The sequence below is a fragment of the Maniola jurtina genome, chromosome 22 (genome assembly GCF_905333055.1).
Source record: "Maniola jurtina chromosome 22, ilManJurt1.1, whole genome shotgun sequence".
In the NCBI taxonomy this organism is placed as follows: domain Eukaryota; kingdom Metazoa; phylum Arthropoda; class Insecta; order Lepidoptera; family Nymphalidae; genus Maniola; species Maniola jurtina.
This window is the reverse complement of record NC_060050.1, coordinates 106,900-127,794: the sequence shown is the minus strand read 5'-3', so window position 1 is coordinate 127,794 and position 20,895 is coordinate 106,900. Positions and strand designations below refer to the sequence as shown.

The 20,895-nt window shown below is 41.3% G+C and overlaps 3 protein-coding genes across 4 annotated transcripts in view; all 3 read right to left on the bottom strand.

Annotated features, from left to right (window-relative positions):
- Positions 1-1,529: 1,529 nt before the first annotated feature.
- On the bottom strand, positions 1,530-4,343 carry LOC123877078 (small glutamine-rich tetratricopeptide repeat-containing protein alpha-like). Its single transcript, XM_045923588.1, has 2 exons — positions 3,876-4,343; positions 1,530-3,010 (listed from the first exon to the last, which is right to left on the bottom strand). Exons 1-2 carry the CDS (start codon positions 4,236-4,238, stop codon positions 2,492-2,494), a joined length of 882 nt encoding a protein of 293 aa, XP_045779544.1. The 5' UTR covers positions 4,239-4,343; the 3' UTR covers positions 1,530-2,491.
- Positions 4,344-4,633: 290 nt separating this feature from the next.
- Positions 4,634-11,928, bottom strand: LOC123877076 (actin-related protein 10). The gene is made up of 8 exons (XM_045923584.1): positions 11,641-11,928; positions 11,034-11,186; positions 10,530-10,638; positions 9,566-9,674; positions 8,997-9,140; positions 8,675-8,886; positions 7,829-7,956; positions 4,634-5,191 (listed from the first exon to the last, which is right to left on the bottom strand). Exons 1-8 carry the CDS (start codon positions 11,715-11,717, stop codon positions 4,972-4,974), a joined length of 1,152 nt encoding a protein of 383 aa, XP_045779540.1. The 5' UTR covers positions 11,718-11,928; the 3' UTR covers positions 4,634-4,971.
- Positions 11,929-14,748: 2,820 nt separating this feature from the next.
- The window catches only part of LOC123877077, a 50,153-nt gene continuing 44,006 nt past the window's right edge, over positions 14,749-20,895 (bottom strand). The window contains exons 4-8 of one of the 2 annotated variants that reach the window (XM_045923587.1): positions 20,437-20,682; positions 19,752-19,945; positions 18,432-18,498; positions 17,573-17,698; positions 14,749-16,570 (exon numbers count right to left, since the gene is read on the bottom strand). In XM_045923587.1, the coding sequence (XP_045779543.1) occupies positions 16,331-16,570; positions 17,573-17,698; positions 18,432-18,498; positions 19,752-19,945; positions 20,437-20,682 (873 nt within the window). In that variant the 3' untranslated portion in view covers positions 14,749-16,330. The remainder of the gene's footprint in view (positions 16,571-17,572; positions 17,699-18,431; positions 18,499-19,751; positions 19,946-20,436; positions 20,683-20,895) is intronic. The other variant, XM_045923586.1, reaches the window with a different exon arrangement.

Genomic DNA, 20,895 nt, shown 5'->3' with positions numbered 1-20,895 from the left:
TAGCGTTAAACTCTACCAAATTGGCATCACCCCAATCTGAAACGTATTTCAGGGTAGTTTAACCCAAGACTTCCAATATCCTATCTATTACCGTCATATTTGATAGTTTCCATACAATAACTGTCAAAGACACCTTTTTATACAATAACTGTTATAAATAACCAAATTTGATAGGACCTACTTAATCTGTCTTTAACATGATAAAAGAAGTCAAAATTGCAGTGACAGATTGTCATCACGAATATATAACGTTCAATGTCGTAGTGAATACGAGCCCTTATGTACTACAAGTTAATTTATTGCGGAGACGCGTTGGTGCTTCAGAAGTTTGAACTGTAGTTGATGAACAAAAATATATTATTAGTTGTCCTTTAGATAAATATTTTATAAGTACATTTTCTTTAACATGAATTATTATTATTTTCATTTAATTACATTTATTTTAGGTAATTTATGTTATGCATGTTCATTTCATTGACATTTTTCGTTTTTAACAAATCAATATCGTATGTTGTTCCTATTAGTGATTTTTTTCGGAATAAAAATTTAATATTCATTTATCATAGATGACATACAGAAGTATGCTGCAGTGTCTTCTCTAGTTATACAATTTTGATAATATATCACTGTGTACTTAGTTGCTTACCTTTATATAAAAAATTGCAATTATTATTTGAGTCCTCAAAGACCACAACAAACTTGACTGGCCGATCAATTTTATTGTTAAAATTAATGTTGTTTACACACAAAGACTTAGATGTGCAGAAATTCAATACTTGCATAGTCATCCAATAACAGACCAATCCTGCTAACATTGATCTGTAAATTATTGATCTAATCGTATCATTGAGGGGTTTACCTAAGTCGTCCAGTCAAGCGTGTGTCTTTACCCTTTTGTTTTTGTAAGCATTTACTAGATTTCACTATCACAGTGCCTTGCTCTGATTAGATTTCTATAAGCTTTTCAATGGCAGGACTTTGCCCTAGTTAACTATGACATGCAAATTGTTATTACGCGAGAAATACGTAAAATATGACGCCTAATCATATATATCATAATAAACAGTTTCATACAATTTTGGTATCAAAAATTGTAGTTACAATTTGCATGTGAAAGGACTAAGGGCCTTATGTTGTATGGGGGATATGTGTATGTAGTGATTGGAGGCTCGCGGGCACTCTGCGGGAGGTCTATTTGTAAATATGGAGATTTGGATGCGATTTCAATGTTTTGGAATGTATTTTGACTGCATTTTGTTCAGTGGCGACATCCTGGCTGATTGGGTTTCGTCACTGCACAAGACGCATGATGTTTTTACATTTGCTACTGTGTGTACATAAATAAATAATAATATGTAAATGTATTTATCAAATTATACACAGAGTGTAATAAATAGTTAAGAAAATAGCAGTTTGAGTTTTATTGCAATGTATCCCTGTCATAGGAATTAGGAGGCATACAGTCTTAGGTGCATTTCAATATTATTTGATTGAGCTAGGTAGGTACATTTCCCAAAAAAATAAAATGCCACTGTTTAAAATGAAATTTATTATTATATCCAATATTTATATCTTAGCTAGGATATATCAGTTGAACAGAGAACAACTCCTTAATATTTACCCTTCAATATAAAATGCACACATTTATGTTTCATACTCTAGTATTGCATCCCAAGCAGTCCTCGTCTCTGCTACCTAATTTTTACAATTTGTCCTAACTAGCCTTCTTTACTTTATATAACCAGACAAAATAAAAGAAAAACAATAAATAAATAACTGAAACCAACAAAATACCAAACAGTAAAACTGGCACTGCTATAGTTAAAGGTCCAAAACACATTGTCCCAATCAGTTGTAACAAGAACATCATTGTGTACCCGCACACAGTGTACAAGTTAATAAGCTATGTCCACACTTGTGCACTTCACCTTGCACATCTACAACTTTTGAATCTTGGCGTGTAAATAATATTCAAATGCCTAACTACTCATAATTTGCATACATCTGTCTAATTATTGTAGCAGATTGATCTGCAATCAATAATTGCATTATCATTAAGAGCATTGTAAACCAGTCACTTGACAATTTGATAGCATTTAGTTAAAAGTTTATTTGAAAGATCCTATTACTGTTAGTTTGTTTTGGAGGATGATGCAAGATGAAGAGCACTAAATAGGGATATAGCTGTGTAGATTGTAGTTAAAAATACTATCTATACCCTACTAAGTGTAAAAGTCCTCCAAAAAATATAAATTGTACAGAGATGAAATACCATTTACTAAATGGCATCAAACTTTCTACGGATCAGTATTGTTTTAAAAACGTAAATGCAAAGATATAACCTTTTTACTCTGAAAGTATCTCAGTAGTGTTGTCATGACGCCGAATATGCAAAAGTCTAAATATTTAAGAGTCAGATACAACCTTTACACGTAGCAGGGTAGTTATATAGTGTTGATTTGTGGACGCCACTGCTTCACGGATATAAAGCTCACTGCGCGGGCGGCGGGTTGCCCCCAGGGCCGGGCGGGCGCATCTGTCTCCTCAGCTGTTCCACCAGGTCGGGGTTGGCGGACTGCATGTGTTGCGCGAGCGCCTGCCCCGCCTCCAGCAGCGCGTTCATGCCGCCCGCGCCCGCCGCCGGCGCCGCGCCGTTGCCGGGCGGCGGCGCGGCGGTGGTCATCAGCCCGGAGATGAGGTTCTGCATGTTGGGGTCGGACAGCATCTCCGTGGCCATGTTCAGCAAGGCGGGGTTCTGGAGCAGGCCGCCGAGGTCGAGGCGCCGCTCGCCGCCGCGCGAGGCGAGGCGCTCCTCCGCGAGGCGCAGGTTTTGCTTGTAGGACTCGTTGTCGGGCTCGAGCTGCGAGGCGCGCGCGAAGGCCGCCCGCGCCTCGGCGTGGCGGTCCAGTGCAGTGAGCGCGATGCCGAGGCGGCCATGCGCCTTGCCGTAGTTGGGCTGCAGGGCCAGGGCGGCCGTGCAGTCTGCCACCGCTGACTCGTGGGCGCCCATCTTGAATTAATAAGTAAACACTTCAAAAACAGATTTTAATCAGACACCACCAACAGTCTATTTTTCCTTTATTACTATTTTTAAAATTGACTGGTAGAGATAGCTTATCACTACCAATATTATAATTTATAAATGCGAAAGTATGCTAATTCGTTTGTTTATTGGTTTATCCTTCAAGCACATTGTAATGAAGCAATGGATGGGTATAGTTCACGACCAGAAAGTGAATGTAGATGTACTTTTTATCTCGGAAAATCAAAGAGTTTTCAGAGGATTTTTGATAGCTGTAATCAACGCTGACAGTCACAGCAGCTAGTAAGCAGTAGACCACTCAATCCTACTTCTTCCAGTATTATTAATTTTCAAACTTGTGGTACAAATACATAGTGTATAATAGTAATGTACAATCAGCACAGTGAGCAGAGCGAGCTCCATGAACCTTTTACAAGAACATCATGTGCCCATTCAAATGATTACCAAATAAAGCCAGCTATCGCATATTGTCGTAACTAATTGGATGGTCCAGATTTCACCTTTTCCTCTCCTTAGTGCCAGAGAAACCTTGTTGAGCCATCGGTTTGGCTATTCTTACTAACGACTAATAAATACAAAATATGCACTTAATAGTTGTAATAATTTCCTATTCTGATAGTAATCTTATCTTGCATAACACACACACAGACACATCCATCTAATCAGGCAAAATTCTGACAGTCCACAGGATCTAGTACAAAACGTATGAGCAGAATGCTTTCTGGCGCACATCAGAGTTTTCTGACAGACAATATTTGAGGCTGGTCTAAATAAAATCAGTACAACATACTGACAAACATAGGATGTAGAACTAAAAATATAGCAAGTAGACCTTAAAGTGCGCGGCGGCGCGGTTGCAGAAGTAGACCGAGTTGCGCGGGTCCAGCTCGATGGCGCGCGAGTACTTGGCGAGCGCCTCGCGGTACCGGTCCGCCTTCATCAGCTCGTTGCCCTCGTTCTTCAGCCGCTCTGCTTCATCGCGCTCGGCCGGCGCCGGCGAGCCCTTCTGCTGCCGCACCAGCTGTAGCAGGTCCACCCCCCGCGCCAGCTCGTCGGCGGTCAGCTCGAACGCGGTCTCGATGCACTGCACGCCGACTTCCACGCTCTCCCTCGAGTCCACGCTGAGCGTTTCGCCCTCCAGCTGCTGCTTCAGAAAATTAACTATACTCGCCGCCACTATTTTTATCTCGGACATTTTTGTGGACTACGTGGTGAAATAAAAAATAACAATTTTGTTGAAATAGTGCCTTACAAAAATGCCTCAATAAATTGACAAGTCACTGTGACAAATGACAAGTGCAAAAAATGACAGATGTCTATCCAACCATAGGTAGAAGAACCACAGATTAAGTAATAAAATTTATTTAAGCTTATCTTATATAGTCCGGTTATTGATGCTCACTGGTCCGGTTTTTGATAGGTAATTATTATTATGCACTTTGTATATTTCCTTTTATAATAATACTACTAATTGTTTGCAGCTTGCTTCGAATTTCCAATACTGTCCTAATCGAAGGTCCTATGGTCATACGTAACATCGCTGGTAACATTCATCTTAATACTAGCCATATAAAATAAAAATACAGGAAAGTTGTATTAATAATTTAATTTCTTAGAATAAATAGGTTTGCAATATTTTAAGCAACAAAGACAACAACAAATCCAAAGAACTTTTCTTTTGAATTTCACGTTTTCTTCACTTACATGGTTAATATCTCTTCAAACAAAAAGTAAAACTTGTGCTTATGTTAGGATTTTAATACGCCTGAGCTATTGCGACAGTTTCGTCCACGCCCGTGTCGTGTAGTGTAGGTGCGGTGTCCGTCGCGTCCATTCACGTCGGATAGTTCAAATCGCTGCTCCAGTGCTGGTGGTGCGGCAGTGTCGTTTGTAGCAGGCAGAGGGCCAGTGTCGTGCAGTGTAGGTCGCTAGGCGTCCCTCGCGTCTCGCCAGTGGTGGTGGTGCGGCGGCGTGGTGTGCAGCAGACAGGGCCAGTCGCGCAGGCGCGGCGCGCGCAGGTACGCGTCGCGGGGCAGAGCGCGCGCGCCGCCGTCGGCCGCGCCGGCCAGCGCGCCGCCCGCCCACGCCACGGCGTTGAGCGGCGCGGGCGCGCTGTGGAACTTGAATTCCGACACGCAAATGCGCTCACTGCGACAAACGAAACAACATTCATGTGCTTATAATAGACAGAAATGACAAATTCAAATTCAAATTCAAATTATTTTTATTCAATTAAACTTTTACAAGTGCTTTTGAATCGTCAAAATAATCTACCACTGGTTCGGAATGCTGTTCCTACCGAGAAGAACCAGCAAGAAACTCGGCGGTTGCTCTTTTCAAATGTACAATTTACAATAATATGCCATACTGTATACAAGCAATTGCAGCGCCGTATATTGCTGGAGCGAATCAAATCCAAGCTTTTTTGTCATTTACATAATCTTCGATTGTATAATAAGCTTTTTCCAGGAGCATACTTTTAATAGATTTTTTAAACTTGTGTAAAGGCAAGTCTAAAATTGATTGTGGAATTTTATTATAAAATATTACACTCATTCCCACAAACGATTTTCCCACTTTCCTGAGGCGGAGCGTAGGATATGCGAGCCTATTACGGTTTCTAGTTTGCCGGTCGTGGAAATCACCGATTTTTTTGTAACTATGAATGTTTTGTCGTACAAAAATTATATTAGCGTAAATATATTGAGAAGCTACTGTAAGAATACCTATTTCCTTAAATTTCTCTCGTAGGGAATCGCGCGGTTTTAAATTATAGATTGCGCGTATTGCCCTTTTTTGTAATACGAAAATTTTTCCAATATCTGCCGCTTTACCCCATAGTAAGATTCCGTAAGACATAATACTGTGAAAATAGGCAAAATATACAATTTTTGCAGTTTCCACATCAGTTATCTGTCGAATCTTTCTAACAGCGTAAGCAGCAGAGCTGAGTTTACCAGCAAGTGTTGATATATGGGCGTTCCATTGAAGCTTTGCATCTAAAGTTATCCCTAGGAACACGGTAGTTTCTTCTACTTTCAACATATCATTATTTACCATTAAATTAAAATCATTTGCCGTCTTAGTATTGGGCAATGCGAATTCGACACACTTAGTTTTCTTTGCATTTAAAAGCAAATTATTAACAGTAAACCAATGAGTAACCTGCGATATGGTTCTATTTACATCGTCAAAATTATTATAATTTCTATCGACTTTAAAAATCAAAGACGTATCATCAGCAAATAGTACAATATCGCAATCATTTTGGACGAAATATGGTAAATCGTTTATATATACCAAAAACATGAAGGGACCTAAGATAGAGCCTTGTGGAACACCCATTAGTGAGGCTGATCCGGATGACTTCACATCATTTACACATACAGTTTGTATACGATCACTGAGGTAGGACGCAATGAGACTAAGCGCAGAGTCTTTGATTCCATAGTGGTTCAATTTAGCCAAGAGAGTCTCATGCGAAACGCAATCGAATGCTTTAGACAAATCACAGAAAATTCCAATAGCATTCTGTGAGTTCTCCCATGCATCGAATATATGCTTTAAAAGCATTGCGCCCGCATCGATTGTTGATCGACCTTTAGTAAAACCATACTGCTCCGAATGAAGTAATTTATTCAGATTAAAGTGCTGGAGCAGTTGGTTGAGCATAATTTTTTCAAATATCTTGCTAAAAGTCGGTAAAATTGAAATTGGCCTGTAATTATTTGGGTCAGTTTTACTACCCGATTTAAAAAGAGGAATTAATTTACTGTATTTCATAAGATCTGGAAAGGATCCTGAATCTACGGACTCATTAAAGATTAGAGCAAGATATGGAGCAACAATATCAATAATATTGCTGATTACTTTTACTGAAATTCCCCATAGGTCTCCGGTTTTTTTGTACTGTAGCGATTTGAATACTTTAACAATATCATATGGGGTAACGTGTTCAAATTTAAATAATACACTGCACTCAGAAACATTGCTCCTTAGAAGAGTGTAGGCTTCCGTTGGCGACGAGTTAAGGGAACTGGTAGTGGTAACTGGAATGTTTCGAAAAAAGTCCTCAAATACGTTTGCTATTTCTAAGTCGGAGTCAGTAATATGGTTGTTAATTTTAAGTTCCAATTTATTATTTTCCACTTTACGTTTCCCAGTTTCATCTGTGATGATATCCCAAGCTGCTTTGATTTTATTATCAGAATTAATAATTTTCTGTTTTATGTGAATTGACTTAGCTTGTATGCAAACATTTCTAAATAATTTTGAATAATTTCTTACATACTGAACAAATGTTGGAGTATAATTATATTGCTTTTCTGCATACAAGTCAAACAGCTTGTTCCTACTTTTATAAATGCCAGCAGTAGCCCACTCACTAAATTTAAGATTTTTAAACAATCTTTTTTCTATGACTTTAAAAATACAATTAAATTGGGAGTTTATACAGCTAAAAAAAGCTTTATAGAGTTCATCCGGACCACCCTGTGTAAGGTCAATTGTAGGTAAAGTAGATAAAATATTAAGTTTGAATTGCCTTACTTTTTTGGTGGTGACTGGCCTATACTTTATAACTTTTGTTATATTTTGTTGAGAGCTGGGAACAGATATCATTTGTCCACAGTGGTGGTGACAGTGACATACATACGAATGGATAGACAGACCGGAAGAAACTAGAAAGGCTTTTTATGTGGAACTCTTTACAAGTTATTGAACTACTTTAGCGATTCGATATGGGCAGAGACAGACTTAGTAGGAAGTACACACGTCCCCACACACCTGTACGGGTGCTCGGTGACGAGATGCCGCAGCTCGTGCGCGAGGCGCGCGCGCAGCCCCGGCAGGCAGGCGCCGCCGCCGCACACCAGGATGTTTTCCGCCAGCGCGCGCCGCGCGTCGATGGGGCTCTGCCGGGCACACCAGTTATTACTACACATAAGTGCTACTTCCATTTGTAAATCTTAACAAAAACTGCAGTATATTATTAGGTACAATCGCTATTGTTGTGATTTGCTGAATTTATGGTTTTCTTGCTGCAACAATGCGTTGTAGCCAATAGTGAGCGAGTGTCGGCCAATAAGAGATGATTGCGATCGTCACACTGTAGCTGTCATTTTACCGTAAGTTTTATCGTAATGGAGGGGCTGGTCAAGTCTGTCAGAACACCCAAAGGTAGTAGGTTTTCAGGCTTTTTCGGCTCTCGTAGTAAGTAGCTTGTGCTTACAACTTTATGCGCGTGAACTACACAAATTTTAAACCACTAATTTATCCCCTTAGTGGTTGAATTTTCAAAAATCTTTTCTTAGCAGACTTCTACGTCATATTAGCTATCTGCATGCCAAACAGCCCGCTCGGTCCAGTAGCTCAAACTGTGCATAGCTAAATCAGTTAGTTACCCACCTTTTTCTTTCATATTTTTAGACCATGTACTTTTTCGCCTTACCTGACTATACAGTGTAGAATAATAATATTTTTTCTCCTCTGGATGGAGAAAAATTCTCATAGATACCTTAGTGTTTCGGGTCTATCAGACTCCTCGGGGTTGCTGCCCAGCAACATACGGGCTAAAAACCTTCTTCCCTCTATCTTTCAGGTAGCTTTGCATTGCATTCCATCTGAACTTACCTTCATGATGCACTGCAGTATGATATCGGGCAGTGAAGCCATCTCGTTGTCTCTCGCGAACAGCGGCTCGGCGGACAGCTCCCGCGCCGCGCCGCTCACGGTCACGGTCCGGTCCGCCAGCGTGTACACCGTGCCCTTGGCGGCGGGCGCCGCCCTGTCCGCCGCCGCCAGGGCGAGCGCGCGCGCGCGGCTCGGCACGAAACAGGCGCGCACTGGAACGTACCAAATGAAGTGCTACAAGATTTTATATCGCAGTATAATAATCTCTTCCATACGATATAGTGTAACACAAAGTTGTATTGTGTTATTTATATGGAGTTACCCGTGATATCTTCCAGCACGTGCGCGGGAAGCTCCAAGCTCTGCTGGTTGTCCGCGTCCAGCGTCCTGGCGAGCTCGGCGTGCACGGCGCGCGCGCCCAGCGGCGCGCTCTGCATGCCGTGCAGCACGGGGCAGCCGTGCACCACTGCAGACACAAACGTAGTTTATTCTCTCTGAAGTGGCACTGGGCAGCTCATGTCTGTCGCAGAACTGACGACCGATGTGGAGACGTGTCCTGAATTGTATTGAGAGTGTGTATAGCGAAAGGTGAGAGCGGGAAATGGCAGCTTTAAAGCATGAGTATCTGTGTGTGTAACTAAAAATAAACGTATTTGATACTTTATTTTTCTTTCATTTTAATTCTGACACTTTACCCTTCCTGCACCCTTACCCTTGACTACACTCTCGTTTGGAGGCAAGTGATGATGCACTCTAAGATGGAAGCGGGGTAATCTGGAAGGGGTATAGTAGTTACATTAAACCCATACCCATGATTAAATCACGGCATTACATGATTAAACCACAAAATAAGCCTTAAATCATCTGCTACACATAATATTGTGTACCCACCGGCAACCACCTCGGCCTCCTCCGCGCCCAGAGACACGACTAGAGCGACGGGCGCACCCAGCGTCAGCGCGCTGAGGCGCGCGCTGTCCGCCCACATCACGCCCGACACCTGCCAGCAGTACCACCAGTATATAACAGTATCACCTAGCAGACTGCAGTGGCGTGAACATTCTTTTTAAATTTATTAACTGGAACTTGGCTGCAGTCAGACCTGCTTGCAAGTTTTGATTAGATTTGTGTCTGCTATAGCAAAACGTAACTGAAAACGGTTGCTGTGCCTATAACGCACTGTACCGATATTGACATAGCTAGCAACGGTTATCAGTTATCATGCACGTTTATAGGTACGAACAACTGAAGATAATGCGACACTGCCAACTGAAAATGCGTTAGTTGGTTATCCCTCGTTTCGCTGTATTGGTAGCTTGAAATGAACAATAACCAAAATAATTATGCTCTCTCGCTCTTTTTAATGTATTCCTCCGCTCAAAACCTGAGAAGGATCATCCGTTTAAATGTTTTTACGTGGTACAGAAACACGTAGCATCCCGGGGACGAGCTATTACGGATAGGCTACTTTTGTCCTGGGAAATCAAAAGTTTCCACGGGATTTCAGACCCTAAATCCACGCGGGCGATGCTGCGGGCATCAGCTAGTAAAGTATATAGTGGTACGCACCTATATAAAATAAAATAAAATGAAAATAAAATAAAATAAAATAAAATATTATTGTTTTAATATTATGAAAAGGAAAAATTTGTATGTACTATTTGTTTGATACTGATTTTAATAATTCTTTCACCATTAGAAAGCTTTTTATATAGAAGTAACGCTATTTAAATTATATACCTATGCACCAAGGCGAAGCCACAGACAATAGTTACTATCGAATAAAAGGCAATGATTTCGATTTCTATTCATGAAAAGTTGCCAAGATCTCAAAATAGAGATAAAATAGTGTTACCTCATAGTGCAGGAACAGCACTTTGGCGAGGGTCTCCCTGAACAGCGTGGGCGTGAACAGCGACTCCACCACCACCACCTTGCGCTCCTTGGGGTTCACCAGCACATGTCTGAAGTGACAACCACTCATCAACAAAAAACATTTAATCAACCAAGGCTTTAGAGTTCTATGCATCCAAATGAAATCAGAACCTTTATAGAATCACTAGTGTGTGTATTTGTCTGTCCGTATGTCACACTCAATTTGCTACAGATCTACTGCTCACAAAATAAAATCTGCTTACCAGATGGTCTAGTGTATTGTTACATAGTAACTTTTATGATTTGAAAAGAGCAACTGCTAAGTTTCTTGCCAGCTCTTCTAAGTATAACCCGCATTCCAAACCCTGGTAGAGTCACAGAGGTAGCATAAGAGATGTTAGTTGTCCTATGTGAAATAAATGAATTAAGATTTTGAAAACTTCCGCAAAGTAATGCCTGCTTGTATGCAGCAGTGTTTAATCACCTGAAGTAGAGAGTGTGCAGCATATGGACCAAGTTATCATACAGCTCCTCCGCATTCTGGTAGTCGTACACTCGCTTGTGCCTGCGCTCCGACGCACACCAGTACTGTGAGGGGATGATGCAGCGCGGCGCCGCCTCGCCCGTAAAACCAAACCTAGAGTCAAGTTTCATCCAAATACACACTAATATAATTCTATAGTCTATACTAATAGTTATTGTAAGCACAGTGATAGCTAGTGGTTAGGACATCAGCCTACTAGTCAGGGGCCCAGGATAGCTCTAACTTTTTGAAGTTTGTGCATTTTAGGTATCAATTGCTTTAACAGTAAAGGAGGAAGAAACCTGCATGCCTGAGAGTTCTCCATAATGAGAGGAGAACCATACTCAGTAGTGAGGCAATGATAAAAACGAGATGACAGTAAATACGTGTGTTTGTCTGTCTGCGTGTATGTTTTTCAGAGAATCGGCGCAAGAATAACTTATAGTAACTCCAAAAAAAAATATTTCAACGCCTATTTCATGACTCATCAATGTTTAACCGTGAATTCATATTATTTGTCTATCTGTTGTCTGAATACGAGTAACTATATACCATGGCTGTTACTTACTTCGTATAATCCGTTCCGAGATCCAAAACAACAGCTTGTTTTTCCTGAATTAATGCTATCCCTTCATACAATGCCATTTTTTATTCAGTCTTAATTCCCCAACAACTGTCAGTACATTTCTTATTATTACATTAAAATATAAAGCCTTAATTAATGGAAGAAGTATAATCTAAGCATTTGGTGCAATAAAATGGATTTATGTATTCACTTGAATTCAATTTAATTTTGCACCAAACCAAAACAACAATAAAATTCACAACAATAACCTCAAAATTAATTGCCACTGTCAAAATGCTGTCAACTGTCAATTTAATAAATTTTTTTCTCTCGTCTGGCTTTACCAAGATTAGCCAATGTCAAGTTTGTAGTTATTTATAACAAGTTAGGGAAACTATTTACAAGTATGGACTTCGTCTGTGCCGGCGCCGGCCGACATACGCACGGCACCCCTTTAGAGTGCTTTTCAGTCAGTTTTAACAAAAAAAAAAAAAACACTCCAAAAAGACAGAGCACGCCCGCCAGCCACCACCAACATAGACGAAGTCCAATTTAATAATATTATGACATTGACAACTTAATTGTAGTATTTTTTTTCTCTCGTCTGGCTTTGCAAAAATTAGCCAATGTCAAGTTTGTAAGTAGTTATTTACAAGTTAGGAAAACTATTTAAGTATGGACTTCGTCTGTGCTGGCGCTCACCGACACACGCGCGGCGCTCTCCAGTCAGCAGGGCGATTCAGAACACTTCGATAACATAACGAATCGATTCGATTCGGTATCGATCTCGAATCGAACAAATTTTATCGTGCAATTCAGAACGTTCGACAAAAGGATACGATTCGATTTCGATTACGATACCGTTTTCGATAAGAAACATTGCGATTACATGTGCATTTATAAAGTATGTTATGTTACCAAAATTTTACTTGTTTTTAAATTCAAGTTAAACATAAAAAAATAACTTTTATTCATCTTGAAGATAATTTAAGTCATTACTTAAAATGATAGCTTATTAAATTATTGATTTCGAGAGAAAAACATCGAAATGTACTAGTGAAGTTTTATTAAAGCTATCCTCGTAAATACACACAAATGTCAAACATCAATTACGTCTGTCAATCAATGGCAAGTTTGTTTTTTTTTTTTTATTAACTGGTTTTACGGCTCTGGGTTCTAGCTTTTTTAAGCTCGGTGTTGTGATTTTTGTCCGCTGGTTTTAGGGTTTTGTACCCGAAGGGCACCAACGGGACCCTATTACTAAGACTCCGCTGTCCGTCTGTCTGTCAGCGGGCTGTATCTCGTGTAGCGTAATAGGTAGAGAGTTGAAATTTTCACAAAATGTGTATTTCTTGCCGCTATAACAACAAATAATATTAAATTACAAAGTCTCAAAACTGTTGTTTCTTGTACGATGGTACGAAACTAGGTGAACAAAAAGATATCGAATGCCCTATAGCTTTCGATAAGTAAACATCAAAAATTATCGGACGTTCGACAAATATTATTCGGTTAGGTTGTTGTGAATAGCGTTTGATAGTTGTAATCGAACGATATCTACGTCTGTTCGATTCGGTTTCGGATTCGACAATTTCACTGTCGATTCGGTTATTCTGAATTGAAAATACAATTTATCGAACGACAACTTGCCGAATCGATCGACAATTATGTTATCGAAGGGTTCTGAATCGGCCTGCAGTTCCACCACCAAAAACACCAGTAAAACACAAAACCCGGGGAAAAAACACTCCAAAAAGGCAGAGCACGCGCGCCAGCAAACACCAACACAGACGAAGTCCAATTGTAGCATTGACCTTTAGGTTGCTCTGCGCTATAAAACAAAATTGAACTGACCTTTGGGTTGCGTTCCATATAAGACACATTCCCGTGGCCCTCCGGCATCCGGTCCCGGTTTGATTCTCAAGAATATTATTAATATAGTTTTCGGCTTGCTCTTGGCAAATCATCGCACAATAAATAAGTTTTACGGTGGTCGACACTCGAAATCCTACGCCTGTTTAGCTTATTTAAATACTTTTTATAATCACTATATTATGACGATAAAAAACCTTTATTATTTTAATTCATAGCTTAAAATACTTAGGTAAGTATAAAAAAGGTAAAAAATATGCCAATTTTGACAAAAGTTGTGATCAAATCTACCGTGCCAATATAATTTTTAAATGTTTAGATTGCTTTTATAATCTCATTTTATTCACTCAAAGTACCTAATCACCTACTAGTTTACTAAATAACGCCTAAAAAAACTTCTAACGAATCAGAAAGATCTACGGCTGTAGATCTACTTAGTTATTTTCAAGGCTGGGACACGCCCGAAATATTTTACTATTTTGTATCGAAATGCGAGTATTACAACACTCAGCACAGCTGCAGCTGTTGTCACGTGCCTTAAGAGTGGACCCTTCTGGGCCTCGCTTAACAACTGTTCCAGAATCTGTATCCAGGGCGCAGGTGGTCGACCGCAGACCGGGACCAGTGCCACGGTTCCCGAGAGCTGCGACCAACATGTCCCGACGACATTGCTACATGGGATGCATGGCCAAATTAGTCGACGCCTTTCTTAATAATTACACGTGAATGTACGAATAAACAGTTGTATTGTAACGACTATCTTCATTAAGTTACAAGCTGGTTAGTTACAAGGTAACTACAGTGCGACAAGGATCTTTTGGTGCATGGCCAAAATCGGAACTATTGCCGCCATGTTTGCTTGCTTTTCATGGCCCATCTAACCGATTTTCATCATAATAATATGACGCTTTGAATGACGTCAGAGATATCTTGCATCCCGGGGATGGGAATGAGCTTTTTATCTCGGAAGAATAGACTTCCCGTGGGATTTTTCAAAACCTAAATCCACGTGAACGAAGTCGCGGGCATAATTATTTAATAATAATATGATAGATATGAAAACGCTTCCTTCAACTTTCACCAAGTAATCAACGAGTAATCGGGGAATATAGGAATTTGAACTCTAATTTCAAGTCTAATTTGTAATTTTTATTTAAACTTTTCAATCAGAAGCGCATGGTTAACAAGGTAATGTTTTATTTATTAACAGTTAAGTATTTTACAAACGAAACAATAAAAACTATTTACTAATCATTTATTTTACATAAATTCCGCTATAATACATATTTACAAACGTAAAAACGAATTGAGATTGTCACATTATAAAAAAGCTTGAGCAAGGCGGCGCTGCCGTCTCATATCACTACACTACACCTTACTACACTAGCGGCTAGTCGAGGCGCGGCCCGCGGCCACTCGAGTGCACACCAAACCACAGCGTACACCACCAGCGCGTCACTAGCGGCCCGGCACCGGCACATCACTAGCGCGGCGCCGGAGAACCGATCGCGGAGATTATTTAAGTGCGACCTACACATTCCGACTTGTCCGATCGACGGGAGGAAGTACGTGACTGTTATAGGAACGTGAAAATGAGGAATTACTATTGTATAAGTTTGTTCAGCGATCGATTTGACAAAACGGAATAGTGTGATTCGCTTTAGTTACAACTTTTATCGCTACACAAGCCAATCGCCGCAGGTATGGGAGTCAAGCCTCATAAATAAATACAGGTCAGTTTGCTTTGCGCCCATCGTGCGGTCGAATTGTAAGTAATTTTATTTATCAATTATCTATCAATAGCCTACCCTCTACCCCAATTATACTAAACTGCCGCTTTCGGTTCTCTCGCGACCGGGCATCGAACCCCGGAGGGTTGAAACGTTTCGTTATTTCAACAAGTATAAAGCAGTTGTGTAAAAATTAACTAATAAAAATTGAGAGCGTACAAAATTAAATCTTAGATAAGTGTAAAAGTATAAAAAAATAAATAGGATAGTGGGCCTATACGATATTTCAGTGTAATAAATAAATATATTTTTTCATACTGTAACACGAGACATACCTGTCGCTAAGTGAGCTAAAAACCAAATGTCGAATAATTTAAATTACACAATAAACAGTTTGTGTATGAAGTGTCTTGACGTCACAGAATTTCTTGCGTAATTTTAATTACGATTTGAATATCATTAAGAATCAGAGCATGATATCGAAAGTGATGTAGCGACGTCTAGGTGTGCCTCATGCATGTCCGATATAAATAAGTTGTACGCGGCTATCCGACTCTATGATTATCTTTCAAGCAATACGATCGTACCGCAAGAAAGCACCCAAGTGTGTGGGATGATGTTTTCTTGTTCAGTCAAGCAGCGGGAGTGTTCGCCGGCGACGCTGTGCGCTGTGCGCGGTGCGGTGCGCGCGGCGCGCGGCGCGCGGCGGTCGGACCGGGACGAGGGTCGAGCGTAGAAGCGGCTTTCGACAGACATTAAAATGAGTTTTGAATTTATTCTATATTTTCGTCGTCGTTTCAGTAAATATCAGCTAATCATTAACTAATTTGAACGAATTTCTGATCTGAGCCTAATTTTGAATTGCTCTCGAAATGTCGTCAAAATCGGTTCAGTAATTTTTGTAAATAAATTAACAATAAGATTTACCGAGAGCATGCCACGATTATGTTGCGATTTACATATTATCGAAATCGATTTTATAACTGTTCATAGAATGTATTTATTAAGCTAGCTTCACACGCGCCGATCCAGGTCGCGGTCCGAGTTCGCTCCGACCGAAGCCTCTCGATATTATTGTAAGCGCACACTCTCTAGATGATGGAGGTGATCAGTCGCGCCTTGAAGTTGACTATCCTCTCGGAGGTCTGCGCGATGCGGAGGATGAGGTCCTGGATGAGGTTGGCGATGCCGCGGTTGGCGATGATGAACAGGCGCGTGATGGGGCCGGGCACGCCCTCCGTCAGGTTGTCGCCCTTGGCGCCGCCGTTGTCCTCGCCCTCCGCCGCGCCGGCGTCGCCGGACGACGCGCCCGACGACGAACCCGCTATCAGCTGCAACACCACAATTCAATCAATTAAACCGATTATTGTACAGGTAAAGATCTTGCAAGTTTTTTTTTTGCTGAGAATTCAGAATTGAATACCTATTTCAATTCAAACATCCTTACATTAAAAGCACTACTGTATCATAATGACTATTTAATTTTCGAAAAGTGAGACATTGTACATTGTACCATTGTAGTATTTGGATGTTAAAATTGCTCCAAAAGAAAATTGTTTTTTTTTTTAATGATAAATGATTCCGGATAGATTTTTAAAAATACAATCGTTATCAAATTCATATAAATTGACGAGAAAATACCAATTTCTTATTTTATAAAATTAGTGGTTAATTTCTAAATCTACAGAAAGTGTAACAAAGAAATATATACACAAGTGCATAATATTAGAAGATAGAGGTGTATAGGAAAGAGATGGAAAATTAGAAATGTTAGTAGAAGTGACTACCATGACCAGTGCCTACACTGTAAAGCGACTCCTCTACGACGCTGGAACTACATCTACAAAACCGAGTTGTAACATCGACCAAGATACTCTATTTTCTACAGTGAGACATAACTCAACCATCCAAGGCGCTGTGCCCATTGGAATAGTATAATACGTGATCTATAAGGGAAATAAACTCGTGAAACTTTTTAAAAATTATTTTCAATAATGTTTCTTGGTCACCAGAACTAACCACGCAAAATATTATGGAGACCTATTAACATTCAAAGTCAATCAGAGATTTTAACAAGCAAGGTGATAGATTGATAAGAGTCTATTTTAGTTAGACGACAGTCAATTCTACATCACTGCTTGAGCAGTAAATTATCCGAATATTTGTAATGCAATCATCAGGCATCGCATTAGACGGTACATCCATGTTACGTAATATGTCAAATAGACTCTATAAACTTTTCCTGGCTGATTGATTCTACTAAATGACGTGGATCACGTATTATACACTCGCTCGAGGCGGTTGTCTACGGTGCGTGTGGAGCATGGCGGTACTTGTGGCAGCGCGGCGGGGTCCAGCGTGGCGGAGTGCGCGGCGCGGAGCCCCACGGACAGCGAGTCGGTGCCCGCGAACAGGCGGAAGGCGTTGCCGGCTGCGCGCGCCACCATCTCTGCCGGACGCTGCAACACAACCTGCTCACTCGAGACACTCTCGCCGCTCCGCTGAGAGCACCTACCTTACTTGCCGTTTCACGTCAAACTCCCTTATCCTCTGTTTCCACACTGTAATTCTCTCCTAGCTCTTCGAAAAAGAACTGATGGGTAATGTGATCAGTGATAGTACACGTTCAATAGCAGCTTTTTTAAAATGAAGTGTATGAGAGTGAGTGGGAAGGTACATAAAATATAAGAGTAAATGTGCACGAAACTTCTATTACGCGTAGACCCAAACGCGACGAATAAAAGTTTAAATTCACTGTTGTGTCACAGTGGAGAATCGAAACTCATTTCGGGTTGATATAAATGAACTGGAACGGGAGCACTCGTGGCTTATGATAAGCTTAGGAGCTTCGAGCCGGAACGTGTGAAGTCGACATAATCAAGCTAACATTAATTATTCGAACGAACTAGAAGTTTGGTGGAACGTATTGACGTGCTACCTTCTGACCTTTAGAACACCTTACATTGCTCTGCTTCGGTACTGACCTTTGCTATTTGAGTGAATGATCGGATACATTGTGACCGTGAAAGGTTTAAGAGTGAATGATGATAGAAAATAAGTTGAGGCAATTATTATAAAGTGAATAAAAAGCGTAGTTGTTGAAGGATAGAAAAGAAAATATAATAAAGAAGTGAGAGGGGTGTTCGTAAACTGAGAGAAAAATAGTTATGATTAGTTTATCTGTGTACATACCCTGACCACGTCGAATAGGAAGTTGCCCGAGCCGCCGCCCGACGCGCCCGCGTCGCCGCCGAGGAATCTGAAATTGTTATTTTGAATAGTTAAGTACTGTGAACGATAATAAGTAAGTAGGTGCCTAACTACGAAAATTTGTAAAGGGTTTAAAAGTGCAATTAATAATACATAACCTACTATAATAGGCAGGTGCTTATCACAAAGTAGTCGTAGCTGATGCCCGCAATTTCAAAGCTACGACTATTTCAACTTGGGTAAGCAGTGCGTTTATGTCTTTACGAACTGCACGCCACAGCTGGAGAGGTAACAATTTGAAGCAGCAATATACAGAGTTGTGTAACATTTGCAATTACAGCGCCAGCTCACGCCCCTTCTCCGATCTTGCAAGTCGACCGGCAAGTGGCAAGTGGCAAGTGGCAAGTGGCAAGTGGAGTGGCATTGACGAACAATGCGTGGAGAGTAGCGAGTAGCGACACGCGGCTTTTTGCCTACTTTTCCACTCGCTTTTCGCACGAAATTATTGATTCTTTTGTATTTTCACGTAACGCTGTTGCAAATTACTATGTCTATTTGACACTATAACACGTTTTAGATTGAATAGGAACAATCTATTTTGCTAAATTCTAATTCAATCTAGTCTCAGTTTTGCCACGATCGGACAAAGGCTTCGATCTCCCCAAAAATCCGTTTAGAATGGACTTTGGTGTTTTAATTTTTTTAGCTGTATAATATAGGCTGCAGATTGTCCGCTAAATTTACTTAAAGGCTTTGCATCTATACTTAGACCATGGAAAGTACCTATATTATAATCTTTTTACCACATGCTTGGATTTTCAAGTTTTGAGGTCGCGTGCTCTTATTTCTTGTGAACTAACTGTTACTTGTGTGAGATTCGAGTGCAGCCTCCTATACCTACCGGGGGAAAGGGAGTTTATGACGTGATTTTAAGCTTATTTTGTGGTTTAACATTTTATATTGTAGATAACGGCTACACACCACGATTATTTAGGTGTTTTTAACTGCCGATATTTCGACTCATTAGCAGGTAGAAACACCCAATTAATCGTGGTATGTTATATCTACTATGTACCTACCCGTTATTTACAATTTTTTTTCTTTAAAAGAATATTTGCCAAGTTTCTCATGCTGACTAATATTCCCCTTTCTCCTCCAACTGAGCGCAAAGCTTGTGCTGGGAGTAGGCACGACGATGGTACAACGGGTGGGTTTGAACCGGCGATCTTTTGGAGTTCAGTCCGCTCCTTTAACCGTTGAGCTATCGAGACTCAACAATATGAAATAGGTGCATGTAGTTACCTCTTATTTCTGTTTTCTTCGCTGTCATCTGCGTCGTCCAGCGTGATCTCGTCGATGGCCGCGTTGCTGGTCTGCGCGGCGGTGTCCTGGTCCTCGGCGGCGGCGGCGGGCTGGCTGTCGCCGAACGCGACGCGTACTTCGGCCTGCTGCGACTCCGCTCCCGACAGCAGCTGGTTCTCGTCAGCTGCCGCGTTCTGGAAACATCACCGGCCGGTTACAGCTCTGTGCGGTGCGAGCGTGCGATGATTTGCACCCTAGCACCCGACTTGCGATCACTACGTGGCGACCAACTCGATCGATTCGTCGTCAGCCGAGTTGGCACATCAAAGTCTCGCCCCAGACAACGCATTCAGTAGGTGCCATGCAATACAAATGACGTCATCAATACATGCCTTGGTGAGTTTCAATGATAACGTCACTCGCTTCTCCTCGCGCGTCTGTTGCGTCTTATATTACTGACTGCATTTTCTGGGGCGCATGCTGTGATGTGCAACTTTTACAAAACTGCGATGTTCGCGTAGTAGGGTCGAAGTGTAGTGCTAGGGCCGCATGAGATGGGTCATGGGGGTGGGTGTGGTGGTGGGTAACGTATGGTGGTGGCGATGGCGATGGATGGAGGCGTGCGGTCTGCGCGCGCCGGCGGCCGTCCTCAGGCGGTTGATGCGCGAATGTGCGACGCTCATACCGGCAAGTAGAACAGCGCGCGCTTCCTCCTCTCCGGCGCTTCCGTGGTGGTCGTGCTCGGCGATGACGTCATCGCCTCGTCATCGTCCTCGTCGTCATCGTCATCGTCATCGTCATCGTCGAGCTCGACGGTGCCGCTGTTGCTGCGGCCGCCGCCGTTGTTGTTCCCTAAGAACGCGCGCAGGAAGACCGGTCCGAACACCTTCAGCACCTGGCTGGTGATGTCCTGTACTATTTTTTCGATCATCTAGAACATACACCGCCCTTAGCATAGCATCATTGCCGCTCTAAAGTACCCTGCCGGTGTGCGAAGCGACTATGCGGTTTGTGGTATTACGTGTTAGTAGTCCTGTAAAGCTCTCGATGCTACTTCTGAATACGACTTAACTTACGATTGTACAAGTGTGGATAATATGGTCATAAACTACTGACCTATTGTACTACATATATGTAGTATGGG